Source organism: Canis lupus, chromosome 32 (assembly GCF_011100685.1).
Source record: "Canis lupus familiaris isolate Mischka breed German Shepherd chromosome 32, alternate assembly UU_Cfam_GSD_1.0, whole genome shotgun sequence".
Lineage (NCBI taxonomy): Eukaryota > Metazoa > Chordata > Mammalia > Carnivora > Canidae > Canis > Canis lupus.
In genome coordinates this window covers 2,262,096-2,283,688 of record NC_049253.1, presented here as the reverse complement: position 1 = coordinate 2,283,688, position 21,593 = coordinate 2,262,096, and the positions used below count along the sequence as shown (strand labels likewise).

Here is a 21,593-nt window from a genome sequence, read left to right as displayed (position 1 = left end):
TGTTTTGCTTTGTTTTTAGTTTTATTTGCATGCTCATTTAGTTATATTATGTAGATTGAGGAAGAGACAAGGTAAGCCCAGATGGTGCTGGGGACAAGGGTTGGGAGATTAATGGGGTGAAACTCTTACCTGATAGAGGGGTACAGGACACCCCAGCATCTTCTTTATGGTCACAGTTATGCTCTCCCCAGGCACTCTTTGGACATTGCTCAATAGAAAGCTCATTCCCAGTGCAGCGTACCTCATCCAACATTACTGGACCAGAGCCTTCCCCAAAATATGCCTGATTCCAAGCTTTGGCAATGCCACTGAACAAAAATAAGAACTCTGGATTAGACATGAAAAATTTGTCTGACATAATTTCTTCTGCCCCATTAAAGGTATAAGTATGATTAATTCATACTTCCCTTGACCAATTCACTCCATAGGTCATACATGACTTGCTGTATTTCTTTCTTCTTCATTTGCTGCTTCTTATAGTTTTGGCCATCACAAATGTTTTAGAGCACTAGTTATCCCCCAATACTCAATCTCCTTTTCTTCATTAGTAATGGAGCTCCAGATTTTAGGGAGGGCAATGGCTATCCTGAGTAAAGACCACATTTTCCAGGCTCTTCTCCTTCCAGATGACTAAGTTTGTTTGCTTTAAGATATATGTAACATAAAATTTATCATTTTAACCATTTTTAAGTGTACAGTTCAGTGGCACTAAGTACATTCTCATTATCATGCAACCATCACCACCACTCATCTCCATAACTCTTTAGTCACCCCATACTGAAACTCTGTACCCATTTGAGATGACTAAGTTCTGACCAAAGATATTCAGGTAGAAGTGCTGTCATGTATCGCTTCCAGGAAATATCTTTGCTCCACTTTCTCCTATGGCCAGAGCTTGAGAAGCTACATTGGCCTATGTGGTACTATACTAAGAATGACAGAACTACAAACAATCAGAAGCCCCAGCCTAGATGACTATGCAACCATACTAGCCTTGAGCTGGCTACCTCTGGTCTCTTGAGAGAGAAATACACTCTTACCTTATTTAAGCCACTGTTATTTTCAGTTCTCTGTCACTCAAAAACACTCATATTTCTAACTAAAACATCTCTTCACTCAAATTTATTTGTACTAAATTTACTTCTCCCACAATTCAGTGATCCCACATGCTAGAACCCCAGATTTCAGGGAAGAGGATCACAACTGACTGTCAAAATTATTAGTAATTTCAGAAATTGCCATTTTGACCCCTTTTAGCTTATTAATTTTTAGAGTAGAGCATTTATATTTGTTTGTTTTTCATTGATGCTCCTCATTCAATATTCAATAATATTCCCCATTATTTTAGTTGCCCTTTTCTCATAACATTATAACTACCTTGAGAATTTACAACCAAAATATATCAAAGGGGGGAAAATAAAGCTTGCTAAATGACTATAATACTCCAGCAATGGCAAAGTCTTAGATAATCAACTTCATGGTTAAAAAACACCTTGTCTGACTAATTTTACTAGATAGAATGGAAGTTTCTTTTAAGAGAACACATGTTTAAAACAAACCACAAAACATTTGAAAGTTAAATCCTTTACCCATTAAAGCAAACACTTGTTCCATTATCACGTGACCTACTTTCAGTTTAAAATTCAAAAAGTTTGGGGATGTCTGGGTGGCTCAGCAGTTGAGCATCTGCCTTTGGCTTAAAGCATGATCCTGGAGTCCCAGGATCGAGTCCCGCATCGGGCTTCCTGCATGGAACCTTCTTCTCCCTCTGCCTATGTCTCTGCCTCTCTTTCTCTGTGTCTCTCATGAATAAATAAAATCTTTAAAAAATTTTTTCAAAAAGTTTGCAAGAGGAAAGATAAAGGAATGTTTATAGGAGGAGGTGTGAAGCAGGAAGGAAGGAAAAATAGGGTAGCTTATGCAGAATATTTTGTTGAAGTTAAAATTTTTTTAATTTAGAATCCTAACACTTGAGTCACTATCTGAGATACGTCATACAGAGGACTCTGAGAAGTATGCCCCAACATATACTAAAGATTACTATCTAGAGCTAATCAGACAAAAGTGAAAGAAAAAATATATATTCTAACACAAATGATATTATTAAATAATTTTGTGAGTAAATTTGTTTTGCTAGGGGAAACATGACAGAACAAAAAGCAATTTCTACTCTTGAAGAAAGAAGAAAAATTACTCAATTAATAGGATTTTTTAATGAAGTTCTCAGTTGTTTCAATGCGTATCTGTGTGCCCACAGAAGAGTGTAACGGACATATATAAGTGTTCATATATTCCTAATCACATCAAAAAGCTTATTCTTTCCACGCAGAATCTTTGAGAAGAATGTGGAAACAGGCCCTCTGGCTCAAATCCAGGCTCTACCTTTAACCAGCTAAATTGCCCTAGGGAAGTTACAAAACCCTTCCAGGCATAAAATGCGTCTTTTGAACATAGGAACAAATATCGCTCCCTTGCAGGGTTTTAAGAATTAAACTGATGCAAAGTAAGAACTCAAAAAATGTTGGTTCTCTTTCCCTCCTGGCAATATCAAGAGCTTCCCTCTCGCATTTGAAGAATAACATATTTTCACTGCTAAGCAATTTATCTAAAAACCATTTGGTATTCAGTTTAAACAAACATCCTAGTTTTTGTTCTCCCTGTTACCCAAAGGTAGAGTCAGGGGAATGGTGGGAAAGGGGAATGGTGGGAAAGGAAAATCAAAAGAAATCCCAACAATTTCTGGTTTTAAGGTTGTAAATATGTTTTATTCACTTATTTATTCTAAAATCGTTTTTAAAAGAATATGTTTATGGAAATAATTTGTAGCCTATAGACACTGGACAAATCTGTGTTCTTTTCTTATTAAGAATTACTAGATGATGGCCCAAAAGATCATTAAGCTATGACTTACATCATACAACTTGAGATTCTTGTGGCAGAGACATAGATAATCAGAGGCTAACAATTTCAAGAGTTTTGGAGCACACTGGCATTTTACCAAAACAACCGTAGTGGCCAAAACAAATTTTCTTTCTAAAGACAGCATTTATGCTCCCAGAACAATATTTTCTATACCAAAATCATCTTGCAATAGTAGTCTGTAAGGCTGTGAATAAATTAGAATGTTTTAAGTTGCCCCTAGTAAAATAAATATCCCCTGCCAAAAGATAATATTTTCATACAACATTCAGACTAAACTGAACAAGGGAACAGTGTAATACCCACTGAAAATAAAATTCTAAAGTCATGTACTGATTGTGAGTTAGTCCCAGAATTTGGAAGTCTGAATAACTGAAATGTATTGTGTATTACTAAGTTTGGTTCAAAGAAGCAGAGGAGTGTTTGGAGCTGTGTTCCTGAGACCTGTTGCACCTTTGTGAAAAGGGCCACTCCAGGATGGGAGCAAAGAAGCCCTGGCTGGTGGCTCCTGGGCACAGATCAGCAAACTACAACCCAAGAGATAAATTCAGCATACCACCTGTTTTTATATGGCCCCATGAGCAAAGAGTGGCTTTTACATTTTATAAACGGCAGGGAAAAAATCAAATCAAGAATATAATTTCTGACATGGGAAAATCATATGAAATTCAAATTTCGCCATCCAGAAATACGGTTCTAGCAGAACAAAGCCCCACTCATTCCCAACTTACTGTCTGTGGCAGCTCTTACACCACAAAGGCACAGCTGAGTAGTTGCAAAATCTAAAGTATTTTCTATCAGGCCCTTCACAGAGAAAGTTTGTTGACCCTTGCTCTAGAGGAAAGAGATTAATGAAAGCAAATATGGAAGCTGATTTAGAGAACACTGAAAGTTGCAGAAAACAGAGGAGGAGGAGACACATGACTGATGCAGGTCATGGGGAAGCCAGATAGGAAAGCTTTGGAGAAAGGCAGATTAACAGCCTTCTTGGATCTTTGCCCTGAGATAAATGCCAGGACAGAAAGAGATCTACGGAAGAAAATTTCAATGGGTACCGATTCACTGAGCCAGGGTTAGGTCGTATAAGGAATATAGAAAAATATAAAATTTTATCCCAAACTTGTAACAGAAACAAAAAATAAATTCCAGATGGTCTAAAGACCTAAATACTGGAAGGAAGGAAGGAAGGAAGGAAGGAAGGAAGGAAGGAAGGAAGGAAGGAAGGAAGGAAGGAGAAAAAAAAGAAAGAAAAGAAAAGAAATGAAAAGAAAAGAGAAGAAGCAGGAAGGAAGAGGGGAGGGAGGAAGGGTGGGAGAGTGAGAATGGGAAGAAGGGAATGCTAAGAAGTTACTGGAATAAAATAGAGAACATAATATAAGAATAATATCATCTTGGAACAAAGAGGATTTCCTGAGCAAGAGAAGAAACCCAGAAGTCAGAAAAACTAAAAAAAGTTTAATTTAACCACATATAAATTTAAACTACTATATAGCAAAACACACCATAATCAGAGTCAAAAGACAAACCAACAGGCAGGAAAAAATATTTGTAATATGTAATAGTAATCAAAGAAAAAAAACTCCTAGAAATTATTAATAATAACATTATAATGAAAGACAAAACAACAAATATTTTTTTAAAAATAGGGGCATGGAGAAGATGAGGCTATTCACAGAAATATCAATGACCACTAAACATGTGATAAGATGCTCAATGTTACAATGGTCAAATTAAAACAATTAAGAATGGATTCTTAGCTAACATATTTTTAGAGATTCCAAAGATCAGTACCATTTTTGGTACAATATTTAGGTTAAAAGGTTAAAAACTAGACTTTTTATTACCCACCATCTCCCCGTTGCCCCCCCCCCCCCAAAAAAAAGCCTAAAATAATGATTAGCTGGGAGTGACTCAGGATTATCTAGGCAGAGTAACTGAAATATATTATATTCCAAATATGTTAAAGATCATGTTGATAGAGGTCCAAGGAAAAAGCAAAAGGCCTGATTAATTGCCTCTGAACTGTGTCCCTTCCTTAAGGGAGAACACAAGATGGGAAAGTAATAGCCCCATAATCATGACTCCAAGGAAAGTCATCTATGTTAAAATACACTCTTAAAAGACCACTTGGGCATTTTATGATCTTCCTGATGTTTCCGTATTTTCCATTGTTTATAAACATTATTTTAATGATCACAAAAATGTGTTATTGAAATAAACTCATCAGAAAAAAAAGAAACAAAACAGAACAAATCAGAACAACAAGAACAGAAATGCTGGGATGCCTGGGTGGCTCAGCGGTTGAGCGTCTGCCTTTGGCTCAGGGTGTGATCCCGGGATCCGGAATCGGGTCCCACATCGGGCTCCCTGCAGGGATCCTGCTTCCCCCTCTGCCTGTCTCTGCCTCTGTGTGTGTGTGTCTCTCATGAATAAATAAATAAAATTTTTTTAAAAAGTTAACTAGGAAACTATGATGCAACACAAACTAGGTTTTCAGGCTCATTTTCAAGTGTATTAAAATTAAAAATATAATCTTACGTATACATACATTCCTTCAGCTACTAGTATTTCCTGGTGCCCTGGATTGCACTGTGCTGGCTTTTCGGGGATACCAAAGAAAGTGATGATTCTACCTCTAAAGAGGTTCTGCAATATTGGGGAAAGCAACATAAAACTCATGGATTGTTGGGGTGCCTGGGTGGCTCAGTCAGTTGAGCTTCCAACTCTTGTTTTCAGCTCAGGTCACGATCTCAGGGTTGTGAGATTGAGCCCCAAGTAGGGCTCTGCACTCAGCAGGGAATGTGCCATAGATTCTCTCTCTTCCTCTATCCCTCTCCCCCACTCTCTCTCTCAAATAAATAAATAAATCTAAATAAATAAATTAATAAAATAAAATTCTATTAGGGGATCTTTTCAAAGTTGATATTTTACTTTAAATTTGTAGATTTCTTCATTTAGCACTTTGGCAGGGGGTGGGGGGTGGGATGGGGAGGCTTCTTGAGATCAAAGCTTCTCTGTTTATGTAACAGTTTTTTTCAATTAAGCATAATCCTTGACACTGAAGCATAATTTTTGAAACTCAACCATTTATTACTCATGTGTTTTGCAACTGATCTCCCTCTTTCTTAAAACTCTATATTTACATTGCAACTTAAAGTAAAACATTGACATTTTAACATTTTACCTCGAAATACTTCAATATGTATCTCTTAAAAATAAGAACGTGGTGCTACATGGCCAAATTAACATTATCACAATTAGTATAATTGGTAATCATTTTTTTTTTCTTAGAGAGAAAGTGCAGGGGTGGGGGGAGGACAGAGGGAAAGAGAGAGAATCGTAAACAGGCTTCACACCCAGTGCAAAGCTCAACACACAGGTTCATCTCAAGACCCTGAGATCATGAACAGAGCCAAAATCAGATGCTTAACTGACTGAGTCACCCAGGCGCCCCATTGTTAATCATTCCTAATATTTTCTAATACCCCATCACATGCCACATGCCATTGCTCAGAGTTGCCTCCACAATGTCATCGATAGATGTTTGTCTTAAGCAGAATTTGGTCCCAGATCATGCAGTACCTCCGGATGTCCTGTACCTGATGTCTAGAATCTAGAACAGCCTCTTGTTATTCATGACACTAACTTGTGGAAGAGACAGAACCGGCCGTTCTGGAGAATGTCCTACCACCTGGATTTGTCTCATATCTTCCTACTGGTGTCATTTAGTTTACTCCTCCAGCTCTTATAATTCCTGAAACTGGAGACTAGATCCAAACGTTGGGTTAGATCAAAGCAAGTATTTTGGCCAGGATTCATCACAAATGATTTGCTCTCATCTTGAACCACAGAGCAGCTCAACGTGTTCCCCACTGCTGAGGCTAAGCTTGAACACTGGGTTCAGGTGGCATTGGCTTGATCCTTCATTGTGCAATTGCATTTGTGCCACCCACCCCCCTGATTCTGGGACCTAACCCCTCTTTCATGGTTCATGTGTAGGAAGAGAATGGCATGGCAAATCCTATATCTCTAAGGCTTATAATTAACAGTGGTGTTAAGTTTACTGGTATGATCATTTTCTTTGAGTGGATTAGAAATAAGCCAACCAGTTCTTTTTGAGAAAACTGTTATTAATCATTGAGACTAGATTTTCGAAATGTTCTGAGGGGGCATCAATTTCAATATCAGTTTTCCTCAAATTTTCAGGTGTTGCTGTTGGAATCAACACAGCATAAAATGATCATGTGCCCTGTACTCAAACCAACCTATTTTGGAGAAAGTTACAAAGTATCTCTTAGATTGTCTCATCTACAACATATTTCTAACATAGGGATATGTCTAACAGAGGTACTAGAGCAGTTAACACACGTAATAAGTACATATGTTTGCTCTCAAGGTCAGTCAAATTAGGGACTGTTAGAAAGATGTCATTAACATTCAAAGTAAACCAAGTATTTGGTGGTGAGATCATCCAACACTATTTCTCTGTCCAGAATTTCTATTTAGTTAACTGGATCTATGAATTTCCTATCTATATAAAACATTGTAGCGTGTGTATATGTATATTTACTGGGTTATCAATCATGAGGTCAGCAGCATGCTAATTGATTTTCATGTTAGTTAGTTAAGGGTAGAGTAATAGCATATTTAACATTACTAGGTGCAGGATGGATTCCTGTAAATTTAAGATATAGGAAATTTTTAAATTATTAATATATTTCTATGGGGAAAAGATAGGTTTTATTGTTTAGATAAATGCATAGAAAATTTACAGTATCAGGCAGCCCGGATGGCTCAGCGGTTTAGCGCCGCCTTCAGCCCAAGGCATGATCCTGGAGTCTCGGGATCGAGTCCCATGTCGGGCTCCCTGCCTGGAGCCTGCTTCTCCGAGCTCTGCCTGTGTCTCTGCCTGTGTGTGTGTGTGTGTGTGTGTGTCTCATGAATGAGTAAATAAAATCTTTTTAAAAAATGTTTAAAAAAAATTTACAGTATCTAGATACACTGAATATTCATTATATTTATAGTTATAGAAGTGATCCTAAAAATTTATGTTATAAGGTAGAATTCTTTCCTGAGAGCCAAAGATCTCTTTTACTTACATAAACAGTTCTTAAACACAGAGCGTGTTAACAAGCAATAGTCTATTAAATAGAAAGAATACAGAGATGGAATCACCAGGAAGACTATATTAATGTGGAACGCAGGCAAGGCCCAAGTGTTTACATCTTTCTTGAGCATTAGCTTATTGCTATCCTTTGTATGAGGAGATTCGTGTTTGGAAAAGTAACTGAAAAGAAAAATATCTCCAAATATACAAGGCAGCAAAAATCCTCCGTGAACCTATGTAACCACCACCAATTCAGCTTGGTAGACACTTCTTTTTTTTTTTTTTTTTTAGATTTATTTATTTATTCATTCATGAGAGACACACACAGAGAGAGAGAGGCAGAGACACAGGCAGAGGGGGAAGCAGGCTCCATGCAGGGAGTCTGACATGAGACTCAATCCTCGGTCTCCAGGATCAGGCCCTGGGCTGAAGGCGACGCTAAACCGCTGAGCCACCCGGGCTGCCCAGACACTTGTTTTTAATGTAAGTACTCTGATGCTCTGAGCTGATGTTGTTTGCCTTTCTTTCACCTGATTTTATAGTTATCTCCTAAGGTCACATTAAAGTAATATTCTGCAACTTCTCCTATTGTATAACTTGTTTGCTTACTTAATGGCACAGCACTTTCAGATGAGATCATTTTTAACGGCACATGGTTGATAACAGCGTAATTGTTGCTTGCCTCAATTTATGATTTTTTTTTTCTTGAGCAAACTTCATCTCCCTCTTATTTGTTTGTTGAACTCCCAAAGGGAAACTACATCATGCCTCCCTGGAGTGGTGGTTACAATTTCTTTGTGAGAGGCTGTTTTTGTGGACTTTCATCTTTTAATGGTATCTGTAGATTTTAGTAGCTGGCAAACTTCCTAAACACAAAAGAAATTACTGTACTTTTGATACTTAAATTTGATGAACCCAAGACTTGGGGAAAGATAAAGAGCAGGAAAGGAGGCAGCCAGATGTTAGAAAATTGTCTTGCGAGCGTGTGTGTACACAGTGAAGTTTCAGATTGAGACATTTTAATCAGAGTTCTTCTTGTGCAATTAAAGTGAAAACATTTCCTGAGTCTTTCAAAACTCTTAAGAGCATAACTCAGAACTACAGCATCATATTTTATTATGTGGATATGCCATAATTTACATAGGAATTTTAAAACTGTGAACACATCTTCTTAGGGGTTTGTTTTTTTTAGGCTATAAAATTAACATACAAAACCATTTTATTGAGGGGTCAGAATAAAAATCTTCTGGTACAAATTGCTTTTAAAAATACTTTTTTGCTTTTTTATTTTACTGTTCATTAATTTTTTTGTATTTTAGAGATTTTACCATAAAGATAAAGGGGACCTTGTGTAACAAAAGAGGAAATTAGGCCCTCTGAGATTACCCAAAGTCCTAAAGTTGTACTGTTAAGTGAAAACCAAAATCTCTTTTTTTTTTCTTTTTAAAAGTCCATGCCTAGCATGGAGCCACCGCAGGACTTGAACTCATGACCCTGAGATCAAGACCTGATCTGAGATCAAGAGGCAGATACTTAACTGACTGTTCCACCCAGGCACCCCAAGAACCAGAATCTGAGATTTATGGTTCCCAATGTAGAATGTTTTTTCTCTCAGGTTATACTGTTTGCAAAATAGCTAGTTGTTAAAAAGAAAAAATACATAGACAGTGCTGAAAGAAACAGAGAAATCAAGAGATAAAAGTTAATTATAGGGAAAGATGATGATGCTACATTTTAGATAGATTCTATTTGAGGTGCCACAGGTACCTCACTGAAAATGTCCCCCAGGAGACTGTAAGATAGCAAAGTGTTTCAGAATCAGCTCTGTAGCCAGACAAGCTTTACCATCTAGTGGTGATGTAACGATAAGCAAATTATTTAACTTCTGGGCCTTAGTTTCCTCATCTGTAAATTGGGGGTAATATGGGGTTGTAGGGAGAATTAAATGAGCTAATCAATACCTATAAAGCTATTAGACCAGTGCCTGGCATACAGTAAGCATTCAGTGAACATCCAATATCACTACTGAAAATGGAGGAGGTGGTTCTCCAGAGAGAAATCTAGGATATTGATCACTAAAAATGAGTTTTTTCATTCGTAGGTTGTGTCACAAATGATATTCGCAATGAAAGGACCAATCTTTTATAATCTAACAAACAATTCCCTTGACAACAGAATTGTATAACTATTCTGTGTCTATTCGAAGTAGGAACTAAGCCTGGGGATTGAACTAGTCAGATGATGCTATTTATTTGGTCTTTTACTATGGAAAAAAACAAACTTTATACAGATTAGCCAAATAGGTTTAAGAATGTTTTGGAACAGGATCAGATATAGAATCAATTTCAGTGTTTATTGGGCATTGCTGTTATATATGTAGGTCAAATAGCTTTGCAGAAAATAACTTAATAAATCAATGTATTATATCAGAGCACCCCTATTCCACAAATTTATTTTGTGGTCAAAGGATAAGAAAGTGGGCAACACTAGGACTTTTACAAGTGAACTGCCAAGGTTGGTGTGGGAATAATTTCCATAAAGGAAGGACAAAGAATACATAGCTTTATCAAAATCATATGGCAATTATTTGACTTCAACAATCCTGAAATTTGTTGTTGTTTTAGAGGAGGGGAAGGGCAGAGAGGATGAGAGAGAATCTTTAGCTAGGCATGGAGCCTGACGTGGGGCTCCATCTCATGACCCTGAGATCATGACCTGGGCCAAAACCAAGAGTCAGACACTTGACCAACTGAGCCACCCAGGCGCCCCTATCCCCTAATATAATTTTAGAGAAACTTTTGGGCTTGTTATACCACTATTTAGAATCACTAAAGAAAGGGATTAAAAATCCAAAATTACAACATATTATTCCAGAATAATCACAACTCAGGCAACACAGAATGTTAATTTTCATACTGCTCTTTTATTGCATAATGTTTCATTTCCACATCCTACATGGGAATTATTTCCTTTGCACATTAATAAAAATCCTCTGTTCTAAGCACATACCTAACAAATAAACCAAAGTCAAAAGTTGAGATAATATTTGGGGAGAGGATCTGAACTTCAGTGAAAACCTAACAACGAGTTTCAGCAGACAACTTCAGTAAGTCATCTAACACTGTGACTGACAGTTTCTGGTCATTCATTCATTACCTGGGAATAACGTGAAGGGGACCAATGAAAAGTAGTAGGCTGAGATTCTCAGGGATATAAAATTAGTCAACTTCAGACACAAACAGGCTAGACCTTTACTAAGGACATATAAATTCTCTTCGGAGAGCCTACAGCCTAGTACAAAGATCACAAGGTGGCTTTTTCCATTTGTTTGAGGAAATGTGCAATTTAAACACACAGGCACCTGTCTCTGGGTGTGGAAATAATAGGTTCCAAAAATTAAACAAAATAAGAATAAAAACAAACCTCAGGCCCAGCTGCCTGCAGATCACTTCAGCATCTGCTTCATCCCACTGGTCATCACAGACGGTCCCCCACTGACCAGCGTGGTAGAGCTCTACTCGGCCTTCCCATGCGCTGCTCCCACCCACAAGGCGGACGGCTGGGAACACTGGGCCTGTGCCGTGTGAAATTAGAATCAAATTATACCTAGACATGTACATTGACTGGTAAGATTATATACATATATTAAATTGATATGCCATTCTCAGTAAAATTAAATCATATTTATTAAGCCATTTCAGGGATTTGGACATACCCTCACACATCTAATACATATTATGGTATCCCTGACCAATTAAAATACTCCAAACTGGGGACAACCAGCTGGCTCAGCCAGGAGAGCAGGCAACTCTTGATCTCAGGGTTGTGAGTAGTTAGGTTCCCACACTGGGGGTAGAGTTTACTTGGTAATAAAAAACATTTTTAATAAAAATTAAATACTCCAAAGTCAATTACATTCATAAAACTAGCTCTTAAGAGGAAGTAGTCTAAGTTCACTTTTCCTCCAACTACCTCAGAAAACCAGAAAAGACATCAAAATTGTAGTTTACTGAAAACACATTTGATTTTTATGGTACTGTAGCGGTGACACCGATTTTTTTATTTACAGGAACTTGAGCATTACCAACATGTAATTCTTAAGAATGGCATTAATATCCCTGTAACATACTTGTTTTCAGGACAGAAATATTTTTATATTTGTAGAAATCAAGTTCAAGTCAACATCTAACTCATTATAATGAGGTAGTGACCAACATGGTCAATATCTACAAAAAACAAGATTGAGAATTCATTTGGATATGAAACGGTTGTATACATTTTCTACAAATGACCAAATGCTTCCCACTGCAAATTCCTTACTAGGGTACACAATGCCCTGATCCAGACCTTGTCAGCCCCCTGAACATCTTTCTCTACCCCTGGCCTCCTTCACCAGGCTGCACCTACAATGGATGTCAAGAACCATTTTGGTTGTGAAAGCTCTGTAGCTTACCACAACATGTAGTGTTTTCCCTCCACTGGTCACATTCAGCTAGTGTTAAGGCTGGCAGTACTGGTCCTAAAGAATTCTGGGAAGCCTGGGTGTGGATATTATGGACTATTCTGGAAAGTATTCAGAATACTTTCAGTCAGATGACACAACTTGAAGCTACAGTGGCAGCAAACGTCACATAGTTGGAAGTCACTGGGGATGTAGGGTGGGGATTTTAGGAAGTACATAAAGTAACAACACTGACCACTCCCACTGTGCCCTCTTCTTTCTGTCCCCAAAACACTCAAGGCTGATTCCCATCTCAGGGTTTGTACGCTTCCTGTTCCTTCTGCTTGAAAAATGTTCCTGCAGCCTTTCCCCTTGTTGCATCCTCTCATCATTCAGTTCTCAACACTCAACTGTCCTTTGTTTAGGAGGCCTGCCCCAGCTACCCTAGCTAATGCAGCACCCGATGGTACTTTCTACTACATTGCTTTCTGAATATCTACTTTATTTAAAATTGTCATTGATTTCTTGGTTTTTGCATCCATTGTCTGTGTCCTAACAGCTAGAACTCAGGACAGAGACAGTACCAAATTCTTTCACTTGCGTATCTCAAGTAGCCGGCATAGAGAAGGCACATAATAGATATTTGTTGACTGACTGGACTGACAACTATAGCTAAAAAGCTAGAAAGACTGTCCCAAAGAAGAAAAAACAATTAGCAATATTCATTCACTTGATTCTGTTTAACAGATACTAGGCCCCCGCAGGGGCATTCAAAGGAGCACTGGGCAGACCTCAAGAGTTTTATCACCTAAGAACAAGATGAGGGAAGAGAAGAGATCATGGAGACTCTACAGGGGTTCAGAAACAAGGGAGCTTGCTTACTACTGGGGGTAGTCTGGGAATCTCTTCTGAAGAAGACAGTTGTGAAGAGGGCCAAGGTGGATGGATAGGATTCCAGAAGTCAGAGAGAGGGTAAGTGCTGTTCAGGCTAAATGAACAGTATGAGCAAAAGGACAGAAGTACAAAGTTGAATGTGTTTGGGAAATAGTGAGACAGTGTAATTTTTCTGGAATAAAGGATGCAATATGGTAAGAAGTTCAGAACACGCTGCGCCTCTATTCAGAAATTTAATTGCGGCTTTTACCGAATGCTAATCATTCATCGACGTGAAATATGCTTTTAATTCCCCACAGTGTAAGCAGCTATTGGTAAATGGTATTGGAATATGAATATTTATATTCAAATAGCATACTCAAATTTTGCAGCAGATTCAGATTAGTGAATATTTACATATACTCATATTCTGATCTTCACAATTTAGCCTATTTACATAAATCAACTAATACTTACAATTTATAAAGGGATATAGTTTTAATAAACACAAGTGTTCTCAGTATTGTATATTAGCTTCTTACAATTAACTGATGGCTGAATGGTGCTAAGAAATTTAAATTTGCATGTTTTTATTTTTATTTTTCCCTTACAAAGCTTGGAAAATATAGAAAAAAATGATGGGAAAATGTATACGTTTCTTAAGTTATTATATTCTCCAGTGCCTCTCTTCCCTCGGCCACTGTGGTAAGCTTGGGGAAAACAGAAAAACAAAAATTTTAAAGAGGAAATTTTAAATCACCTACAACCCAGAACACTATATGGCATATTACCTTATATTTTTTCATGTCATGCTTTATTCTAAAACATGTGGGCTTGGGGCACCTGGATGGCTCAGTGGTTGAGCATCTGCCTTTGGCTCAGGTCGTGATCCCGGGGTCCTGGGATCGAGTGCCACATCGGGTTCCCCTCAGGGAGCCTGCTTCTCCCTCTGCCTATGTCTCTGCCTCTCTCTCTGTGTCTCTCATGAATAAATAAATTAAAGACAAACAAACATATGGGCTTTTTCTGGCTACATAAGTAACTGTGAATATACAGAAAAGCTCAAAGATAAAATTTCATCAACATCCCACATCCTCCCAACAAGCATGCAAAAAATTATCTGAAAGAGAATTCAGTGAGGTAGTTGACTCCTGTTTAACTTATGGATGATTAAAACTCCCAGACATGTTCATTTACTTATTTTTTTTTAAAGATTAATTTTTTTAATTTTTATTTATTTATGATAGTCACAAAGAGAGAAAGAGAGAGAGAGGCAGAGACACAGGCAGAGACAGAAGCAGGCTCCACGCACCGGGAGCCCGACGTGGGATTCGATCCCGGGTCTCCAGGATCGCGCCCTGGGCCAAAGGCAGGCGCTAAACCGCTGCGCCACCCAGGGATCCCCGGCATGTTCATTTAAATTACTACTTCTTGGGACATCTCAGTGGCTCAGTGGTTGAGTGTCGGCCTTCGGCTGACGGCATAATCCTGGAGTCTGGGGATCGAGTCCCACATCAGGCTCCTTGCATGGAGTCTGCTTCTCCTGTCATTACCTCTCTCTCTGCCTCTCTCTGTGTCTCTCATGAATAAATAAATAAATTTTTTAAAAAATTACTACTTCCTATATCGAATACTGCTACACAATCTCCTACTTTGTAAGTGTTGGAAATGCAACAAGTAAGAGATGACAAGACACTGAATGTAATTTCCAAGTCAAAAAATAAACGTATTAAAGAGCTATCACTGGGCCTTGAAGTAGATGTAGTGTTTGATCTATCTCTTTTCACATTGTCACTTGATCTTTTTTCATTCTCACTTCTAACTTATCTCAACCATATTTTTATATATACTTATAAATGACCTTAAACTTGTCTTTGCAAGCAGAGTATAAATAGGTGGATAGATGATAGAGAATAGAAGGAATTTTTTTTAAGTAGATATATACCCTGAAAGAAAAATAATTATTGTTTCCAAGATTTTATTTACTTCAGTACTTGAAAAATGTTAAACATTATATATCAATCAGATAGAACATAAAGTACAAGCAATAATCTACAAAAAGCAATGCATTATTGAGCCCAATTCACATCATCCATGAAGCAGCGACACATAAACATATACTGCCCAAAGGAGCACACTACCCGAAAGTGGAGAATCAAAGGAAGAAAAGGAAAAATTTACGAAACATCAAGATTTAACATGCACTTGGCCCACACAAAAAGGAACTGTGGTTCTCAGAGCACATACCTGTACCCTATCTTCCGATTAGTTCTTCCAGCCAATTCACAGGAATTACTCTAAATTGAGTCTTTGTGTGTTTTGTGGTGAGAGAGTTTCCAATCCTCCCCTGATACTTGCACTCCAACAGAAACCAATGCCTTGGGCTAGCTGTTAGCTTTTTAAGACCTGGGAAATCCAATCATGCTGCATCTCCAAGGAGAATGTAAAAAGGGCTGATATGACAGTGTGCTAGTCTCAGGTTGTGGTCACCCGTTAAAATACACCATGGTTCCCAGAAAACCCATCCGTCATCATGAAAAGCAGCTGCTCCCTTCTCCTCACATGTTTATATGAACATACGCTTATTTGTGTACTGAAATCATACTGTTCATCATCTCATAGCTAATACATGGTGCTTGGAAGGAGCTTTATCAAGGAGTTATCCATATTATGGAACGTACTATTGACAATTCAAAGAAGAACACTGCTACCATGATTATATTCTATCCTATCAAGTGAAAATATTTTGTTGTAGTTGCGGTGTTTTCTATTTGGTTCCAAGATGCTTTTCTATCTTGATTCTATCATGACCTTCCATTAGCAAAATAAATGCTTCATGTACAATATACAATATTTCTGTATGCAAATTAGATAAAATAGAAAACATGTTACGAGTGAGATTCCACTTGAAAGTTGAAGAGAAAAAAAAAAGAAAAAAAAAAGAAAGTTGAAGAGAAAAAAAAAAAAAAGAAAGTTGAAGAGAATTCAGAATGTTAGATGCACTCCTACTGAAGACTATTTGACTACATAATATGATGATTCAGATTTACGTATGTATTTAAATTCTTTGAGGAAATGATTTAACAAAGACAATTTTATCATCTGGAGTCTTGTTGAAAACACAATGAAAGTAAAAAAAGAGACTCTTTTTACCCTGGGAAAAGCTACACGTGACAGCAGCTGCCATCTTCTGAGGACACACCCCACCCTGCCAGATGTCTTTTTCACAAAGCAGTATATTTTCTTCATCTCCTCGGCAACGGACATTGCTCCAATAAATGGGAATAAGGCCCAGTCCAGAAAACGGGGTTTGTTTTGCTACTCCTTTTCCTCTGGAAACACAATGATCAAAGTTAGGTTCATTGAATTTGGTGAGTTTTTGGTCAAAATATTTAGATTTTCTAATATGGAAGAAATCAGTAAAGATAGATGTGGGAGGAAAAGAAAAACATAATGGATTACATAAGTTTCAAGGAAATCAAAACATCAGATCAGAACTTGCGTTGATTACCCATGGCAATTTTTTTAGTCAATCTTAAATAACTAATGGTATGCATGTACCTTTCCTACTGATAGCTGCTTTTAGAAAAAAAAATATATAGATGGGCAAATACTACAGATTTTAAAAAGAAGCCTGGTGGTTTCATGGAAGAAATGTGTTCTGTGGCTCAGTGAAAAATGGATTCCAGTCTGGACTCAGCTGCAAATTACTCTTAGCTACAAGTTTCTGTAAGCTCTGCCTTCTGATGTATAAAAGGAGGGGTGGCCTGGATGCTTGAAGATTTTCCTACTCCAGCATTTTAGGCTATCATTTTCAAAATGATTATTACTACATAGAAGTAAGATAATATCAAGAGAGGCAATCCATTCACAATTTTTAAAACCTTATATAAAGGGTTTGCTAGCAAGACTTTGAAACCAATTAATAAAACAATGACATAGATGAGCTCTGCTTTTAACACCTCTAATCTACATATTTTTAAGTAACCTCTGATTTGTACAAATCGATATTAGATTTTAAAAAGATTAAAGGCTTATCTGATTAACATGGTAATGTCTAGAATTGTCTCCATGCAATAGCTTCCACCAACCAAAGAGTAAACATTTGGAATATATATAAAATATGAATGTGTCTTAACAGCAATAATTCTGAGCTGCCCTAATTATATAATACTTTTTTTAAATGGACTACTAAAAAATAAAAATAAATAAAAATGGACTACTAAGTGGTGCCTGGCTGGCTCAGTTAGAGAGCGTGGGACTCTTGATCTCTGGGTTGGGAGTCTGACATTGGTTTAGAGATTACTAAAAACAAAAACAAAACACAAAACACAAAAAAAGTAACTAAGAGATGATATAAGTAATCAGATCAGTTTACCTGATGTTTCCATTTGCAGAATGATACTTTATATTCTTTCATCAACCTAAAGACTAGTTACCACACTGAGGTTCACATGTCCCCTATAGTGTTTTGTTTTTTTTAATGTCAGAGTCCCATAGGAAATCATATTCTTCCCTGATTTTCAGGAGTTTTAAAAGCACATATAAATGTGTACTTTAAGGAAAACACTGACATCAATCTACAAATCTGTCACATATTGAGGCCCTCAAAAGAGAAAGCATCAAGTCAACTCTTTGTGCCCTGTCCACCTGTCAATGACTAATTGCCAGACAAAATATTCATTGATCAAATCAATAATTAACATTCCCAAACACCATAACACTTCATAGGCTTTATAAGCCTTACTCCTTCTTTCATCTTGACTTATGCTAACACTCATTTTTAAAAATGAGTTAATTAATTAAGTACATTAAGCCTATCTGCAGCTCTAAAAGTTTCAAGTCTAACCAAAACTTAAGCCTTCAAGGTCTGTCTTTACCAAATACCCACTGCCCACCTTCCTAACCAGAAGACAGGAGGAAGCAAGCAAATTAGAGTTCTTAGCTATCTGACTGCAGTTAACCAACCTTTTTGTTTCTACCATTGTATTAGATATCACCACTGATTGGTTATTAATTCAAAATATTTGTAAACTGCAAAACTGTTTTCAGTCTTTTGGACTTGCCTGCTCGTAACAAGATAGTTTCCATGCTTTCTAAAGATCCCTAGTGAGAAAGGCCAAGAAAAACATCTGGCAAGTGTACTTAGAAAAAAATAAATGAGACACAAAAACAGAATAATAAGAGCCACCACAAAAGCAAAGCCTTTTACTCCAAAGTGGAGCCTTCTGCTCCCAGTGAAACCCCCTCACGCCTGGTGTACAGGTTCCCGGGCTGGAGGAAGGTAGAGAGCACTGACATTTCACAGAGAGCTCTAAGAGCTGCGGCAGTGGAGGCGGCCACCTCTAGCAGGACCTCCTCGGACAGGACCCCGGCCCGGACACCAGGCCTTTCCCACCTCGCCATGAGAGCACAGGGGAATGTCACCTCCCTTCTGCACGAAAAAATGGAAGTTGTTGGATCGCTAAAAGTAGATGGGGAAATGCAAATGACAATGACAGCAGCCCGGGGCTAGGTGCACTACTGAGAAGTGACCACCCTCGGAATCACATTCCCAGCTTCCTAGACCTAAACGATGATTTTTAAAGACGAAGACCAGGGATCCCTGGGTGGCTCAGCGGTTTGGCGCCTGCCTTTGGCCCAGGGTGCGATCCTGGAGACCCGGGATCGGGTCCCACGTCGGGCTCCCGGTGCATGGAGCCTGCTTCTCCCTCTGCCTGTGTCTCTGTGCCTCTCTCTCTCTGTGACTATCATAAATTAAAAAAAAAAAAAAAATTAAAGACGAAGACCAAAGGATGCTTTTAACGTTTGACCACGCAGCATTTGCTTAGGCTGGTCAGCATTCCTCCCCCTTGGGGCTTTTTCTTTATAACTCTGGTGAGAAGTGAGAATGAGGGAAGTGAGAGGGAAGGAAGGAAGGCGTGCATCATCCCTCCATAGTAGTGATGGGAGCCGGCGTCATTCTCAGATCGCAGCCCGACTGCGATCCTTTGCTCAAGGATGGGCGAACTCACCCTAGCTGCAGCTGGTGACAAATGACTGATGCGTCCAAATCGTCCCAGTGGCTGCCACAGATTGTGCCCCAAGCTCCATTTGCATATATTTCCACCGTGCCTTCAAACTCGTGTTTGCCGCCTCGAAGTCGTACTGACCCTGAAGTGGGAAAGAATCCCAAAACCCTTTAACAGCAAATAATCATTTGAACCAGTCTAAGTTAACATGATGTTTCCACATAAGTGGTGAGAGATCAGCCAGAACAATTTGGCCTCCGTGTTCATTGCACATGCTTCCTTCTTTAAATGAGGATTTAGGGCAGGCCCGGTGACTCAGCGGTTTAGCGCCCGCCGTGGGCCCAGGGCATGATCCCGGAGACCAAGGATCGAGTCCCACGTCGGGCTCCCTGCATGGAGCCTGCTTCTCCCTCTGCCTGTGTCTCTACCTCTCTCTCTCTCTCTCCGTCTCTCACAAATAAATAAATAAAATCTTTAAAAATGTATATTAAAAAATTAAAAAATGAGGATTTAGCAGATTCTTGATTTGATTATTTTATTTTTATTTTTTTAGTAGTTAACATCGTGATGTCAATACTATTTATGCTTTCTTTTTTAGTTAAGCAAAGTCCAATTATATTTTAAAAGGGGAAAAGTGGAAGAGTATGACTAATGTCTGATATTACATCCCAAATATTAGATGACATCATATACCAAATTCTTATCATGTACATATCACCTTCCACTTCACATGAGGTCAGAGATAAGAAGCACAGAAACAAAATTCAGTGCTCCACTTATAAATTAGCTGCTATGGACTGTGTTATTTATTCCTTCCATCTGTTGTATTCATCACTAAAGAGCAAAATGCCTTTTCCCCTTTTAACCTCAAGCAGGGGTCATGAGAATTCTAAAGATTATGTCTTAATTTCAAAAAGGCATTGTTGTTAAAAAAAACATTGCTTAACGTCAATCTCACTAAGTGGAACCGTTTGGTTTAACTGAGTACCCCTGAAAATTCACCTCCCCTTTCATACCATCCTCATTTAGTTGCTCCAGGGTCCATGATTTGAGTCATTATTTGAGTCTTGAAAAGAGTCAAAATTAAATGCAACAACCCCAGGGAAAATAACATCCCTTAAGTGCAGATGGATGAAGGTCCTGCCTTTCCCTTCTCATTAGCACTGGTTTGCATAGTGGCTACTGGGAGGCCACAAGTGGGACACATAAACAGAAACAGAATTAAACTCAGACAGCTGAAGAATTTCACAAAATTCTATTAAAAGTCACTTATGAAAAAATAAAAATAAAAAAATAAAATAAAATAAAAGTCACTTATGATATGGTCTTTGTTTCATAGGCAAAGAAATAAAGAAATTCGGTTCTACCAGAAAATTCTGTCAAATTTTTCATATTCCAAAATTATTTCATTTCTGGCTTTAAAATAATTTTCCAAAATATTAGATTCACAAATTACCCATTCATTTCATTTACACTGGCCTCGGCATCTACCACTATTATTTTCCAAGTCATTGTCATTTAAAAATGTAACTATATAAGAAACACATGTTGTATGTCTCATGATGAATACAAAGTGTCATTTAATTCAAACAAAAGAATGATAAATGGAGGCAAAACATTATACTGCCAAATCCTGATTATTCTGGAGAGAGCATGGGCATGGATCATTCACCTGGCAGATAAATCTCAAAATCATACATACATTCCAAACCTCTTTAATTCAGACTAAAGCAAGAGGAAGCCCTGTTAAGCTCAATGAACTGCAAAACAGTTTTGTTTTTCTTTAAGATTTTATTTATTTATTCATGAGAGACACAGAGAGAGAGAGAGAGAGAGAGGCAGAGACACAGGCAGAGGGGGAAGCAGGCTCCATGCAGGGAGCCCGACTCAGGACTCGATCCTGGGTCTCCAGAATCAGGCCCTGGGCTGAAGGTCGCACTAAACCGCTGAGCCAAAAGATAAATTAATTAATTAATTAATTAATTAATTAATTAAATAAACTGCTGAGCCACCCAGGCTGCCCACAAAACAGTTTTAAAGAAATAGGTCTGAAGAGTTTAACTGAACTTTAATGATTTTTTAATCACAAAATCTCTTTACAGAGACCTACACAAGATCATGTATACTGCAAATGCCAGCATTTTATTTCAACCCAAAAATGCATTTGCTCGCCCCAAACAAACATTACTTGAAATGATATTTAAGTTAATCTATTACCTCTTTATTAATCCCCTTCCTCCAA

General features: G+C 38.0%; 1 protein-coding gene across 1 annotated transcript in view; it reads right to left on the bottom strand.

The window, feature by feature from the left end:
- Positions 1 to 21,593, bottom strand: part of PRSS12 (serine protease 12) — a 78,336-nt gene that overhangs the window by 43,744 nt on the left and 12,999 nt on the right. Inside the window, exons 2-5 of the mRNA XM_038581776.1 lie at positions 19,355 to 19,493; positions 16,494 to 16,672; positions 11,450 to 11,600; positions 130 to 308 (exon numbers count right to left, since the gene is read on the bottom strand). Of these exons, the coding sequence (XP_038437704.1) occupies positions 130 to 308; positions 11,450 to 11,600; positions 16,494 to 16,672; positions 19,355 to 19,493 (648 nt within the window). The remainder of the gene's footprint in view (positions 1 to 129; positions 309 to 11,449; positions 11,601 to 16,493; positions 16,673 to 19,354; positions 19,494 to 21,593) is intronic.